The sequence below is a fragment of the Corythoichthys intestinalis genome, chromosome 5 (genome assembly GCF_030265065.1).
Source record: "Corythoichthys intestinalis isolate RoL2023-P3 chromosome 5, ASM3026506v1, whole genome shotgun sequence".
In the NCBI taxonomy this organism is placed as follows: Eukaryota; Metazoa; Chordata; class Actinopteri; order Syngnathiformes; family Syngnathidae; genus Corythoichthys; species Corythoichthys intestinalis.
In genome coordinates this window covers 1,657,527-1,673,581 of record NC_080399.1, presented here as the reverse complement: position 1 = coordinate 1,673,581, position 16,055 = coordinate 1,657,527, and the positions used below count along the sequence as shown (strand labels likewise).

General features: G+C 43.0%; 1 protein-coding gene across 1 annotated transcript in view; it reads left to right on the top strand.

Moving 5' to 3' along the window:
- The window catches only part of mrpl23 (mitochondrial ribosomal protein L23), a 68,024-nt gene extending 53,381 nt beyond the window's left edge, over positions 1–14,643 (top strand). Inside the window, exon 5 of the mRNA XM_057835658.1 lies at positions 14,281–14,643. Coding sequence (XP_057691641.1) covers positions 14,281–14,451 — 171 coding nt within the window. The 3' untranslated portion in view covers positions 14,452–14,643. The remainder of the gene's footprint in view (positions 1–14,280) is intronic.
- Positions 14,644–16,055: the final 1,412 nt, after the last annotated feature.

The following is a 16,055-nucleotide window of genomic DNA, read 5'->3' as shown; positions in this document are numbered from 1 at the left end:
CGATATGAACAGGAAGTAGCCTGTTAACTATAGGAAGTGACCCGAAATGAACATGAAGTGACCATGAAATACCCCCAAATAAACAGGAAGGGACCCAATATCAACATGAAATTACACTGAAATGTCCCCAAATCCACAGGAAGTGACCCAATATCAAAAGGAAGTGACCCTAAAGTATATCCAAATAAACAGCAAGTGACCCAATATCAATAGGAAGTGACCCTAAAATATATCCAAATAAACAGCAACTGACCCATGTCAACAGGAAGTGACCCTGAAATATGCCCAAATAAACAGGAAGTGACCCAGTGTCAACAGGGAGTGACCCAATATTAACAGGAAGTAGCCTGATTTCAGGAAGTGACACTGAAATATGCCCAAATAAACAGGAAGTGACCTAGTGTCAACAGGAAATGACCTGATATGAATAGGAAGTGACCACGAAATGCCCCCAAATCAACAGGAAGTACCCAATATGAAGTGACCCTGAAATTCCCCAAATCTACAAAAGGTGACCCTGAAAAGTCCACAAATCCACAGGAAGTGACCCAATATTAGCAGAAAGTAGCCTGATAACTGCAGGAAGTGATCCGCTATAGCAAAATAAAGCTCAGCTTTTCTACTTTCATTTTTGGATGGATTTCTTCCATTTTAGAGTCACTTCATAGCACCTTTAGGAGAATAAAGACAATATTTGGGTGAAGAATGTGTAACTTTAACGGATCAATCCAGTTTGGCAGATGCGCCCGCCGCTAACCTCTGCGGATGAGTTCGCCGACCTCCCGGCCCCGGCCGCCGCTTTGATCGGCCAATCGGCACGAGGCGCCACCCGGGTTCTCCGCCGGCCCGATAACGCCCTCCGATAGGGCCCCGCTGATGCATTTCCTGTTTTGCTACGCGTCTCGGCTTTTTTTTTGTTCCCTCCGGCAGCTGGTCGCGCATTCCTGAGCGCGCGCGGAGGTGGGGGAGGGGCCGGCCGCCTCGGATGTTTACGTCGCAGTCGCGCGTCGGGATGACGGCGTGTTTTTGCCGAGTGGTCCTCGTGTGTGACGGGGGTGGAATAGATTACACCTAGAAAAATCTACTCGAGTACTGTTACAGTGGTGAAATTTGACTCTCGTAAAATTAACTGAAGGTAAAATAGTAGCTCATTTGCAATGGCGTTTCTTCCCAGCCAAAACGGTTTGACCCATTGACCTATTTCCACTAAATCAACTAGTAGTGCCCTGAAATCAGCAGGATATGACCCAAAATCAGCAGGAAGTGAATCAGAATCGCCCGAAAATCGAGAGGGTATCACCCAAAATAATAAAGTGATCATAAATCAACAGGAAATGAATTTCAATAGCCCAAAAATGAACATGGAATGACCCTTAATCAATTGGAAGTGGCCAAAGATCAACAGGAGGTGGTCCAAAATCGACAGGAAGTGAATTAGAATAGCCCAAAAATCATCAGGAAGTGACCCTGAAATGCACTCCAGTCAAAAGGAAGTGAACCTGAAAACAACAATAACTGACCTGGAAGTGCCAAACACACAACCAGAAGTGACTTGGAAATGCCCCCAACTCATCAGGAAGTGATGCGATAGCAACAGGAAGTGACCCTGAATTGCACCCAAATCAATAGGAATTGAGCGGAAATCAACAACCGATCTGGTAGTGCCACAACAACTACCAGAAGTGACTTGAAAGAAACAGGAAGTGACCCTGAAATTCCCCCAAATCAACAGGAAGTGCCTGATATCAACAGGAAGTGACCTGATGTCAATGGAAAGGGAACTGCAAATCAATAATAACTGACCTGGAAGTGCCAAAAAAACAACAAGAAGTGACTTGAAATCAACAGGAAGTGACCCTGAAATGCCCACAAATCAATAGGAAGTGATGTGATAGCAACAAGAAGTGACCCTGAATTGCACCCAAATCAATAGGAAATGAGTGGAAATCAACAACTGATCTAGAAATGCCACAAAAGCAACCAGAAGTGACTTGAAAGAAACGGGAAGTGACCTTGAAATTCCCCCAAATCAATAGGAAGTGCCTGATACTAACAGGAAGTTACTTGATATCAACAGGAAGTGACCTTGAAATCAACCGGAATTGACCGGAAATCAACTACTGATCTGGAAATGAACAACTAGAAGTCACTTGAAATCAACAGGAAGTGACCCTGAAGTACCTTCAAATCCACAGGAAGTGACCTGATGTCAACAGGAAGTAACCCTGAAATCAATAGGAAGTGACTGGAAATCAACAACTGATCTGGAAGTGCCACAAAAACAACCAGAAGTGACTTGAAAGAAACAGAATGTCACCCTATAATTCCCCCAAATCAACAGGAAGTGCCGGATATCAACAGGAAGTGACCTTGAAATCAACGACTGATCTAGAAATGCCACAAAAACAACTAGAAGTCACTTGAAATCAACAGGAAGTGACCCTGAAATTCCCTTAAATCAACAGGAGGTGATCCAAAATCACAGGAAGTGAATTTGAATAGGTCAAAAATCATTAGGAAGTGACGTGATACCGGAAGTGACCCTGAAATGCACTCATGTCAACAGGAAGTGACCTGATGTAAATGGGAAGTGAACCGGAAATCAACAATACCTGACCTGGAAGTGCCCGATATCAACAGGAAGTGACCCTGAAATGCCCACAAATCAACAGGAAGTGATCTGATAGCAACAGATAGTGACCCTGAATTGCACCCAAATCAATAGGAATTGAATGGAAATCATCAACTGATCTGGTAGGGCCACAAAAACAAGCAGAACTGACTTGAAAGAAACGGGAAGTGACCTTGAAATTCCCCCAAATCAACAGAAAGTGCCTGATACTAACAGGAAGTGACTTGATATCAACAGGAAGTGATCTGATAGCAACAGATAGTGACCCTGAATTGCACCCAAATCAATAGGAATTGAATGGAAATCATCAACTGATCTGGTAGGGCCACAAAAACAAGCAGAAGTGACTTGAAAGAAACGGGAAGTGACCTTGAAATTCCCCCAAATCAACAGAAAGTGCCTGATACTAACAGGAAGTGACTTGATATCAACAGGAAGTGACATTGAAATCAGCAGGAATTGACCGGAAATCAACTACTGATCTGGAAATGCCACACAAACTACTAGAAGTCACTTGAAATTGACAGGAAGTGACCCTGAAATTCTCCTAAATCAACAGGAAGTGACTTGATATCAGCAAGAAGTGACCCTGAAATGCACCCAAATCAATAGGAGGTGACCTGATGTCAACAAGGAACTGACCGTGAAATGCACCCAAATCAACAGGAAGTGATGTGATAGCAACAGGAAGTGACCCTGAATTGCACCCAAATCAATAGGAATTGAGCGGAAATCTACAACTGATCTGGAAGTGCCACTAAAACAACCAGAAGTGACTTGAAATCAACAGGAAGTGACCCTGAAATTCCCCCAAATCAACAGGAAGTGCCTGATATCAACAGGAAGTGACCTGATGTCAATGGGAAGGGAACTGCAAATCAACAATAACTGACCTGGAAGTGCCAAAAAAAAACAACAAGAAGTGACTTGAAATCAACAGGAAGTGACCCTGAAATGCCCACAAATCAACAGGAAGTGATGTGATAGCAACAAGAAGTGACCCTGAATTGCACCCAAATCAATAGGAAATGAGTGGAAATCAACAACTGATCTAGAAATGCCACAAAAACAAGCAGAAGTGACTTGAAAGAAACGGGAAGTGACCTTGAAATTCCCCCAAATCAACAGGAAGTGCCTGATACTAACAGGAAGTGACTTGATATCAACAGGAAGTGACCTTGAAATCAGCAGGAATTGACCGGAAATCAACTACTGATCTGGAAATGCCACACAAACAACTAGAAGTCACTTGAAATTGACAGGAAGTGACCCTGAAATTCTCCTAAATCAACAGGAAGTGACTTGATATCAGCAAGAAGTGACCCTGAAATGCACCCAAATCAATAGGAAGTGACCTGATGTCAACAAGGAACTGACCGTGAAATGCACCCAAATCAACAGGAAGTGATGTGATAGCAACAGGAAGTGACCCTGAATTGCACCCAAATCAATAGGAATTGAGCGGAAATCTACAACTGATCTGGAAGTGCCACTAAAACAACCAGAAGTGACTTGAAATCAACAGGAAGTGACCCTGAAATTCCCCCAAATCAACAGGAAGTGCCTAATATCAACAGGAAGTGACCCTGAAGTGCACAGGAAGTGACCTGATGTCAGTGGGAAGTGAACTGTACATCAACAATAACTGACTTGGAAGTGCCTAATATCAACAGGAAGTGACCCTGAAATGCCCACAAATCAACAGGAAGTGATGTAATAGCAACAGGAAGTGACCCTGAATTGCACCCAAATCAATAGGAAGTGACTGGAAATCAACAACTGATCTGGGAGTGCCACAAAAACAACCAGAAGTGACTTGAAAGAAACAGGAAGTGACTTGAAATGAACTCGCTCAATTCCATTATCCGCACAAGACGAAATGAGGACGTCTCGCGCCGTCAATGGCCGATGACGAGTTCAAAAACAAACAAGTTATTTAAGGAGAAGTTGTCTTTTTTGTGTCGCTCTCGGAAAAGAAGGCAGGCGAGAAATGCGCCGTGACCTTTGCCGGCCCGAGACTGTTTTGACACATTGGCCGTCCTCCAAATGAGCTCACTATTTGTTGTGGAAGAGGAAATATTTTCTTCCCGACTAATTTGAATCAGATTTTGCCACGGACTGAGATGGAGTGAGAAGCGGGGGCCACCCAGAGGCCTGCCTGCCTGCCTGCCGGCCTGGCAGCCTCCAACTTTGACATCTTTTTTTCAGGACTCTCCAACTTCTGCAGATACAAAGAGAGAAAAAAAATACTCAGTATTATGCAAAGAAACCACGTCATACTCATGCTTGGCTCTGTCCATTTGGCGGTCGTGCCGAAAACACACACACAAAAAAAGCTCCATTTATTTTCAATCGTAAAGTGATATAGCGATTTTTTTTTTATGTTGCAAAAGCTACTCGAAATTGGACAAAAGTGTCCCCATACATTTTCAATGGCCTCAAGTGACCCAAAATCAACAGGATGTGACCCAATATGAACAATAGTCAACCCTGAAATATCCCCGAATCCACAGGAAGTGACCTGATATGAACAGTAAATGATCCTGAAATTCCACTAAATCGACCGGAAGTGACTCTGAAATGACTCCAAATCCACAGGAAGTGACCCGATATGAATAGGAAGTGACCCTGAAACGACCCCAAATAAACAGGAAGTGACCCTGAATTGTCCACAAATCCACAGGAAGCGAGCCAATATGAACTGTAAGTAGCCAAGTCTCTATAGGAAGTGACTCGATATGAACCGGAAGTGACCTTGAAATGCCCCACAATCAAGAGGAAGTACCCAATATGAACAAGTGACCCTGAAATGCCCCTAAATCAACAGGAAGTGACCCTGAAATGTCCACAAATCCACAGGAAGTGACCCAATATAAACTGGAAGGAGTCGAGTATCTACAGGAAGTGACCTTGAAATGCCCCAAAATCAACAGGAAGTACCCAATATGAACAAGTGACCCTGAAATGTCCACAAATCCACAGGGAGTGACCCAATATGAACTGTAAGTAGCCTAGTAGCTACAGGAAGTGACATGATATGAACAGGAAGTGACCTTGAAATGCTCCAAAATCAATAGGAAGTCCCCAATATGAACAAGTGACCCTGAAATATCCCCAAATCCACAGGAAGTGACCCAGTATGAACAGGAAGTGACCCTGAAATGTCCCCATATCCACAGGAAGTGACCTTGAAATGTTCCCAAATCCATAGGAAATGACCCAATATGAATAGTACGTGACCCTGAAATGCCCCAAATCAACAGGAAGTGACCATGAAATGTCCACAAATCCACAGGAAGTGACCCAATATGAACTGAAAGTGACCTTGAAATGCCACCAAATCACCAGTAAGTACCCAACATGAACAAGTGACCCTGAAATGCACTCATGTCAACAGGAAGTGACCAGATATTAACAGGAAGTTAGCCCGAAATCAGCAATAACTGACCTGGAAGTGCCACAAAATCGAACCAGAAGTGACTTGAAATCATTCCCCTTTATAAATGATGATGAAGTGTTCCAAAGTGACCTGTAAATGGCTCAAACATCAATAGGGAGTGACCTGTATATTCCCCAAAAATCAACAGGAAGTGACCCAACATCAACAAGTGAGCTGTAAATGCTCCAAAATCAATAAGAAGTCAACTGTCAATTCCCCAAAATCAACAGGAAGTGACATGAATGCCACATAGGATTGAAAATGAACAGGAAGTGACACATAAATTCCCCGAAATTAACAGGAAGTTGCCCAACATCGACAAGTTAGCTGTAAATGCCACATAGGATTTAAAATGAACAGGAAGTGACACATAAATTCCCCGAAATTAACAGGAAGTTGCCCAACATCGACAAGTTAGCTGTAAATGCTCTAAAATCAATGGGAAGTCAACTGTCAGTTCCCCATAATTGATCCAAAATAAACAATGACCTAAAATTATAAATTACTTCACAGGAAATGACCCATGGATGCCCCACAATATACATTTCACGGGAAATGATCCAGTAATGCCCCAAATCAACAGGAAGTGACCTCAGATTGCAACCAATTCACAAAAAGTGACTCGGGAACGCCAAAAAATCAACAGGAAGGGACCAAATAATGCCAAAAAATCAACAGGAAGTGACCTAAAATTTAGACCAGCTAACAGGAAGTGACCCAAGAATGGCCCCAAAACCAACAGGAAGTGACCTGTAATGTAAGCTCTTTCACAGGAAGTGACCCAGGAATACCCCAAAACCAACAGGAAGTGAACTGGAATTTAAACTCGTTTAGAGGAAGTGACCCAGTAATGTCCCAAAATCAACAGGAAGTGACTGAGTAATGCCCCCTCAAAAAATAAATGAGGTGACACAGGAATGGCTCAAATCAACAGGGAGTGACCCAAAGTTTAAACCAATTAACAGAAAATGACCCAGGAATGCCCCAAATCAACAGGAAGTGACCAAATAATGCCAAAAAATCAACAGGAAGTGACCTAATAATGCCATAAAATCAACAGGAAGTGACCTAAAATATAAACCAACTAACCTAACAGGAAGTGACCCAAGAATGGCCCAAATCAACAGGAAGGGACCTAAAATTTAAACCAATTAATAGGAAGTGACCAAGTAATGCTAAAAAAAATTAACAGCAAGTGACCAAATAATGCCAAAACATCAACAGGAAGTGACCAAATAATGCCAAAAAAATGAACAGGAAGTGACCAAATAATGCCCAAAAAATCAATAGGAAGTGACCCAAGAATGGCCCAAATCAATAGGAAGTGACCTAAAATTTAAACCAATTAACGGAAGTGACCCAACAATGGCCCAAATCAACAGGAAGTGACCAAATAATGCCAAAAAATCAACAGGAAGTGACACAGGAATGGCCCAAATCAACAGGAAGTGACCAAATAATGCCAAAAAATCAACAGGAAGTGACACAGGAATGCCCCAAATCAACAGGAAGTGACCAAATAACGTTAAAAAATCAACAGGAAGTGACCCAAGAATGGCCCAAATCAACAGGAAAGCCCCGAAGTCAACAGGAAGTGACCAAATAATGTCAAAATATCAACAGGAAGTGACCAAATAATGCCCAAAAAATCAATAGGAAGTGACCCAAGAATGGCCCAAATCAACAGGAAGTGACATAAAAATTAAACCAATTAACAGGAAGTGACACAGGAATGGCCCAGATCAACAGGAAGTGACCTAAAGTTTAAACCAATTAACAGAAAGTGACCCAGGAATGCCCCAAATCAACAGGAAGTGACCAAATAATGTTAAAAAATCAACAGGAAGCGACCCAAGAATGGCCCAAATCAACAGGAAGTGACCTAAAATTTAAGTGACCCCAAATCAACAGGAACCGAGACAGGAATGCCCCCAAGTCAACAGGAAGTGACCAAATAATGTAAAAAAAAAAATCAACAGGAAGTGACCAAATAATGCCAAAAAATCAACAGGAAGTGACCCAAGAATGGCCCAAATCAACAGAAAGTGACCTAAAATTTAAACCAGGTAACAGGAAGTGAGCCGGAAATGCCCCCAAAACCAACAGGAAGTGACGTGTAATGTGAGCTCTTTCACAGTAAGTGACCCAGTAAGGCCCTCAGATCAACAGGAAGTCACTCTAAGAATGGCCCAAAGTTGAGCAAGGCGTCCCCAGAAAAAAACAGACGGACCAAAATGAGTCACAATTAAGAGCGAACGCTAACACGCAATGTCAAAGAGATTTGGCAAATTAGCATTAGCGCAGCAGCTAACTTTTGGGCCTCCTATGAGGAAAAGCCACCTTGAAGCCAAAAGAAAATGGACGTCGGACAAAGGAGCACTTTGTTCTCAATGACCTTTGCTTCCCAATTTCCCACACGAGGCCCAAAAATAGCTTTTGTGGATTCCAGTCAAATCATTTTTCCTAAAAGAAAAAGCCGCCAAATCCAGAGCGGGGGCCACTCTTCTATTATTCACGCGCTGACATTTAAGTATGAAATATGGAAGACACAGTCCCTCCGCCACCCCCCTTGTCTTTGATCCCAAAAAAAAGAAAAAAAAGAGGTGCTGAATAGAACATGAGGACACGCTAGGAGCGCGTACCTAACGTTTGGAGCCTTTTCGACCCGAGCGTAGAGTCGCTCACTTGACGAATTGGGTCAAAAGGGCGGGACTACGGACAGGAAAGCCGCCGTGGATGATGTAGTGCCGTCCAATGTTTCCGCGCCATCAAAGCATTCTGGTTTGGCTTCATATCAGCAGACGAAAAATAGCGTGCGGGAAATCCTTCGGCATTAACTTCCCACTGATTTTGGGTCACTTCCTGTTGACGATTCACTTCCCATTGATTTTGGAGCATTTTCAGCTCACTTCCTGCTGATTTGAGGTCACTTCCTATTCATGTTGTATCACTTCCTGTTGATTTTGGAGCATTTACAGCTTACTCGTTGATGTTGGGCCACTTCCTGTTAATTGCGGGGGATTTACAGGCCACTTCCTGTTGGCTTTTGAACACTCCCTGTTGATATTGGGCCACTTCCTGTTAATTTTTGGTAATATACAGGTCACTTCCAATTGATTTTGGGCCACTGCTTGTTGATATTGGGCCACTTCCTGTTGATTTTGGAGAAGTTACAGGTCACTTCCTGTTGATTTCGGGCCACTTTTTGATTGTGGGGAATTTACAGGTCACTCCCTGTTGATTTTGGAGAATTTACAGGTCACTTCTTGTTGATTTTGGGCCACTTCCTATTGATATTGGGCAACTTCCTGTTGATTTTGGGGGAAATTACAGGCCACTTCCTGTTGATTTGGGGGGAATTTACAGGTCACTTCCTGTTGATTTCGGGCCACTTTTTGATTTTGGGGAATTTACAGGCCAATTCCTGTTGATTTTGGAGAATTTACAGGTTACTTCTTGTTGATTTTGGGCCACTTTCTATTGGTATTGGGCAACTTCCTGTTAATTTGGGAAATTTGCAGGCCACCTCCTGTTGATGTTGGAGAATTTACTGGTCACTTCTTATTGATTTTGGGCCACTTCCTTCTGATATTGGGACCCTTCCTGTTAATGTTGGGAATTTGCAGGCAACTTCCTGTTGATTTCGGGCCACTTTTTGATTTTGGGGAATTTACAGGCCAATTCCTGTTGATTTTGGAGAATTTACAGGTCACTTTTTATTGATTTTGGACCACTTCCTATTGATATTGGGCAACTTCCTGTTAATTTGGGGAATTTGCAGGCCACTTACTGTTGATTTTGGAGAATTTATAGGTCACTTCCTGGTGATTTTGGGCCACTTCTTGTTGATATTGGGCCACTTCTTGTTGATTTGGGGGGAATTTACAGGCCACTTCCTGTTGATTTTGGGGTAATTTACAAGCCACTTCCTGTTGATTTCGGGGAATTCCCAGTCACCGATTTTGGGTCACTTCCTGTTGATGTTGGATCACCTGTTGATGGGGCATTTACAGTTGACTTCCCATTTGAAGCATTAAAACACACTTGTTGATGTTGGGTCACTTACTGTTTTTCAGGAATTAACCGTTTCCTCCCCAGGGCACTTTCTGTGTATTTTGGTATTTTCCTGTTGATTTTGGGCCATTTCGAGGTCACTTCCTATTGATTCTGGAGCAATTCAGGCTCACTTACTGTGGATTTTTGCTAACTTATTTGTTTCCGTGTCACTTCCTGTCAATTTTGGGTCACGTTCTGTTGATTCTAGGACATTCTTGAGTCACTTTCTGTTCATTTAAAATACAGGTCACTTTTTTGTGACTTAAATGACTTCCTGTTGGGGCTTGGTAAACGTTTTTTTGCCTTTGACTCGGACTCCCTCCATTTCTCCGCTCGGTCCTGATTTATTCAGAGGTAAAGGATGGTATCCATTATTTATTCCATACCAATCTGCGGACGTGGCTAATGCATCGCTGGCCCGTCTGTCGGTTTGCTACTTGCTAGCACGCGAGCACGCACGTACGCCGGGGTCGGCGGGTGCACGCCGTCGTTCTCATTCGCACACGGGCTCAAGTCAAATGATCGGCGGCCGGATCCCGAGCGGACCCGGGCTTCCGGAAAATAAGCTTCACCGACGCTGTCGTTTTTAAAAATCGCCTCTTGTTTCGATTGATTTTTAATTTAATCGAAGTCGAAATGCTCCCCGCATAATATAATGTTGCCGTTACACTTATTTGCATTCACGGTGGTGTTCAAAACAGGTTTTTCACCCCAAAATACAACAGGTGATCCAATATCAACAGGAAGTGACCAAAAATCAATGGGAAGTGAATATATTCCTCTAAATCAACAGGAAGTGACCCAAATTTAAGAAGCTGTCCATGTTACAAAATCAATGGATACGCAAATTCCCTAAAATTAACAGGAGGTGACCTGTAAATTTCCCAAAATACAACAGGAAGTGACCTATAAATTCCCCAAAATCAAGAGGAAGTGACCACAATCAACAAGTGAGCTGCAAGTGCCCCAAAATCAATAGGAAGTGGCCAACATCAACAAGTGAGCTGTAAATGCTCGGAAATGAACAGGAAGTGACATGTAAATGCCTGAATATAGACAGGATCCACTGTCAATAGGATGTGACCCAAAATCAATGTGAAGTGAACAGTATAGTCCCCAAAATGCACATGAAGTGACCAAAAATCCACATGAAGTGGCCCAACATGAATAGGAAGTGGCCCGAAATCAACAAGTGAGCTGTGAATTTCCCAAAATCAACAGGATGTGACCCAACATTAACAGGAAGTGACCCAAAAATCAATGGGAAGTGACCAGTATATTCCCCAAAATCATCAGGAAGTGACCCAAAATCATCAGGAGGTAGCCCAACATCAACAGGATGTGACCAAAAATCCTCAAGAAGTGGCCCGACATCAACAGGAAGTGATCAGTATATTCCCCAAAATCATCAGGAAGTGACCCGAAATCATCAGGAGGTAGCCCAACATCAACAGGAAGTGGTCCAGAATCAACAAGTGAGCTGTAAATTTCCCAAAATCAACAGGATGTGACCCAACATCAACAGGTAGTGACCCAAAAATCAATGGGAAGTCACCAGTATATTTCCCAAAATAAACAGGAAGTGACTCAAAATAAAAAAGCTGTCCATGCTACAAAATCACTGGATAAGCAACTATAAGTTTCCTAAAATCAACAGGAAGTGACCTGTTTATTCCCCAAAATACAACAGGAACTGACCCATAAATGGCATAAAATCAACAGGAAGTGGTCTGTAAATTCCCCAAAGTCAAGAGGAAGTGACCCAAAATCAAAGTGGCCCAATATCAACAGAAAATGGCCCAAAATCAACAGGAAGTGGCCCAAAATCAACAGCAAGTGACCTGTAAATTCTTCAAAATCACCAGAATGTGACGCAACATCAACAGGAAGTGACCTGTAACTGACCAAAAATCAACAGGATCTAAATGCTCCAAAATCAATGGGAAGTAAACTGTTCGTTCCCCCAAATCAACAGGAAGTGGCCCGAAATCAACAGGAAGTGGCCTGTAAATTCCCCCAAATCAACAGGAAGTGGTCCAAAAACAGGAAGTGGCACAATATCAACAGGAAGTGGCCTCTAAATTCCCCAAAATGTGACTTAAAATTTCCCCAAATCAACAGGAAGCAACCTGCTGTTATCAGGAACTGACCCCCCCAAAATGCCCCAAATCAGCAGGAAGTAACCCAGTATGAACAGGAATGGACCCTGAAATGCCTCAAATTCAACAGGAAGTGAGCTGAATTAGTAGGAAGTGACCCCCAAAATACCCCAAAACCATCAGGTGACCTTGGATTAAGCCCAAATCTATAGGAAGTGACCTTCTATGTGCAGGAAGTGGCCCCCGAAATGCCCCAAATCAGCAGAAAGTGACACAGTATGAACAGGAAGTGACCCTGAAATGCCCCAAAATCAACAGGAAGTGACAGATGTGACCTGCTATTAACAGGAAATGCTCCAAAATCGAGATGTGACCTTGAATTGCCCCAAAGCAACAGGAAGTGACCCCGAAACACCTTAAAATCAACAGGTAGTGACACTGAAATGCCCCAAATCAGCAGGAAGTGACCCCGGAATGCCTTAAAATGAACCGGAAGCGACAATGCAATGACCCAAATTAGCAGGAAGTGACCCAATGTGAACAGGAAGTGACCTCAAAATCCCTTAAAATCAATTGAAAGTGTTGTGCTATTAACAGGAAATGACCTGCGAATGCCCCAAAATCAACAGGCGACCTGAATTGCCCCACAGCAACAGGAAGTGAAACTGAAACTGAAACGCTTTAAAATAAACAGGAAGTGACACTGAAATGATCCAAATTAACAGGAAGTGACTCCGAAATGCCTCAAAATCAACAGGAAGTGACCCTGGAATGCCTCACTATTAACAGGAAGTGACCACCAAAATACCCCAAAATCAACAGGTGTCACTGAAATGCTCAAAATCAGCAGGAAGTGACCCAGTGTGAATAGGAAGTGACCCTAAAATGTCCCAAAATTAATAGGAAGTGACCTGCTATTAACAGGACGTGACCCCCCCCAAACACCCCAAAATCAAAAGGTGACTTTGAATTCCCCCAATAAACATGAAGTGACCCGTTATAAACAGGAAGTGGCCCCCGAAATGCCCCAAAATCGACATGTGACCTTGAATTGCCCCAGAGCAACAGGAAGTGGCCCTGAAACGCCTTAAAATAAACAGGAAGTGACATTGAAATGTCCCAAAATCAACAGTGCCCCCCCAACATGCCTCAAATCAACAGGAAGTGGCGTCATATCAACAGGAAGTGACCCTCAAAAGAACCCCAAATCAATAGGTGACAGGAAGTGACCCGTTATAAACAGAAAGTGACCCTGAAACAGCTTAAAATCAACAGGTAGTGACACTGAAATGCCCCAATTCAGCAGGAAGTGACCCCAGAATGACTTAAAATAAACAGGAAGTGACAATGCAATGACCCAAATTAGCAGGAAGTGACCCCAAAATCCCTTAAAATCAATTGAAAGTGTTGTGCTATTAACAGGAAATGACCTGCGAATACCCCAAAATCAACAGGCGACCTGAATTGCCCCAGAGCAACAGGAAGTTGCCCTGAAACGCCTAAAAATAAACAGGAAGTGACTCTGAAATACCTGAAAATCAACAGGAAGTGACCCTGGAACGCCTCACTATTAACAGGAAGTGACCATCAAAATACCCAAAATCAACAGGTGTCACTGAAATGCCCAAAATCAGCAGGAAGTGACCCCAAAATAGGAAGTGACCTGCTATTAACTGGACGTGACCCCCCCCAAACACCCCAAAGTCAAAAGGTGACTTTGAATTCCCCCAATCAATATGAAGTGACCCGCTATAAACAGGAAGTGGCCCCTGAAATGCCCCCAAATCGACATGTGACCTTGAATTACCTCAAAGCAACAGGAAGTGACCCAGAAACGCCTTCAAATAAACAGGAAGTGACACTAAAATTCCCCAAATAAGCAGGAGGTGACGTCATATCAACAGGAAGTGACCCTCGAAAGAACCCCCAAATGAATAGGTGACAGGAAGTGACCCGTTACACCCCGAAATGCCTGAAAATCAACAGGAAGCGTGACCGGATATAGCAACTATCACAATAAAACCGGTTGACCACTTTGTTTTTCTGACTTTCAGGCGGAAAAGCAGACGTTTTCCTTCCCCGATATCTTCCCGGGGGCCGGGAGCGCGTCGGCGCCGGCCGAGGGTCACTTGGAAGAGATGCAGGAGAAGCTCATGGAGGACGAGAAGCAGCGGCAGAAAGCCGACCCCAGGAGGGGCGGAGTCAGCGACTGGTTCGGACTCTGAACGTCCAATCGCGCTTCAGTCGAAAGGAAGATCTCGTTCCGTCAGTGGCAGGCAATGAGTTGGTAGCCTTTTCAAACTATTGTATTTATTTCTATTTTTGACATGTATATTCACTTTTTTTGAATGAAAAAAAAGTACTTGCTTATTTTATTTTGGAATTAATAAAAGGATAAAGCAGTAAATATCGTCACATTCATTTTTTGAGTGTAAAAAGTTAAGTATAATATACGGCATATATCAGTTAATATGTATTTTTGGGCATTACCCGGGTCACTTCCTGTTGATTTGGAGGTAAATTGGGGTCGCTTCCTTTTGTTTTGGAGGCATTTTGAGGTCACTTCCTGTTAAGCTGGCGTCATTTTAGTGTCACTTTTATGTTATTGCATCAGTTCCTGCTTTTTGGTGTCACTTCCTGTTTGAGAGATTTCTGTTGATTTTGGGGTAATTTCCTGTTTATATTGGGTCTACTGGGTCACTTCCTGTTCCTATTGGGTCACTTCTTGTTGGATTTTGGGAAATTTCGGGTCACTTCCTATTTCTATTGAGTCACTTCCTGTTCCTACTGGGTTGCTTCCTGTTGATTTTGGGGAATTTCAGGTCACTTCCTGTTGATTTTGAGGCATTAAAGGGTCACTTCGTGTTGGATTTTGGGAAATTTCGGGTCACTTCCTATTTCTATTGGGTAGCTTCCTGTTGATTTTGGGTTATTTTAGGGTTACTACCTGTTGATTTTTGGGGAATTTCAGGTCACTTCCTGTTGATTTTGAGGCATTACAGTGTCACTTCCTGTTGGATTTGGGGACATTTCGGGTCACTTCCTATTTCTATTGGGTAACTTCCTGTTGATTTTGAGGTCTTTCAGGGTCACTTCCTGTTCCTATTGGGTCACTTCCTGTTGATTTTGGGTCATTTCAGGGTCACTTCCTGCTAATATGAGGTTGCTTCCTGTTGATTTTGGGTTATTTCAGGGTCACTTCCTGTTGATTTTGAGGCATTACAGGGTCACTTCCTGTTGGATTTTGGGAAATTTCGGGTCGCTTCCTATTTCTATTGGGTAACTTCCTGTTGATTTTGAGGCCTTTCAGGGTCAGTTCCTGTTCCTATTGGGTCAATTCCTGTTGATTTTGGGTCATTCCAAGGTCACCTCCTGCTAATATGAGGTTGCTTCTTGTTGATTTGGGGGCATTTCAGGGTCACTTCCTGTTCTTATTGGGTCACTTCCTATTGATTTTGGGTTATTTCAGGGTCACTTCCTGTTAATTTTGAGGCCTTCCAGGAACACTTCCTGTTCCTATTGGGTCACTTCCTGTTGATTTTGGGTCATTTCAGGGTCACTTCCTGCTAATATGAGGTTGCGTCTGTTGATTTGAGGGCATTTCAGTGTCACTTCCTGTTGATTTTGAAGCATTTTGGGACCACTTCCTGTTATTATGTCACTTCCTGTTAATTTTGGGCCTTTTGGTTACAATTCCTATTCTTATTGGGTCACTTCCTGTTGATATGGGGGCACTTTGGGGTCACTTCCTGTACTTATTGGGTCACTTCCTATTGATAATGCGTGCCTTCCTGTTATGATGTCACTTCCTGTTGATTTGAGGGCATTT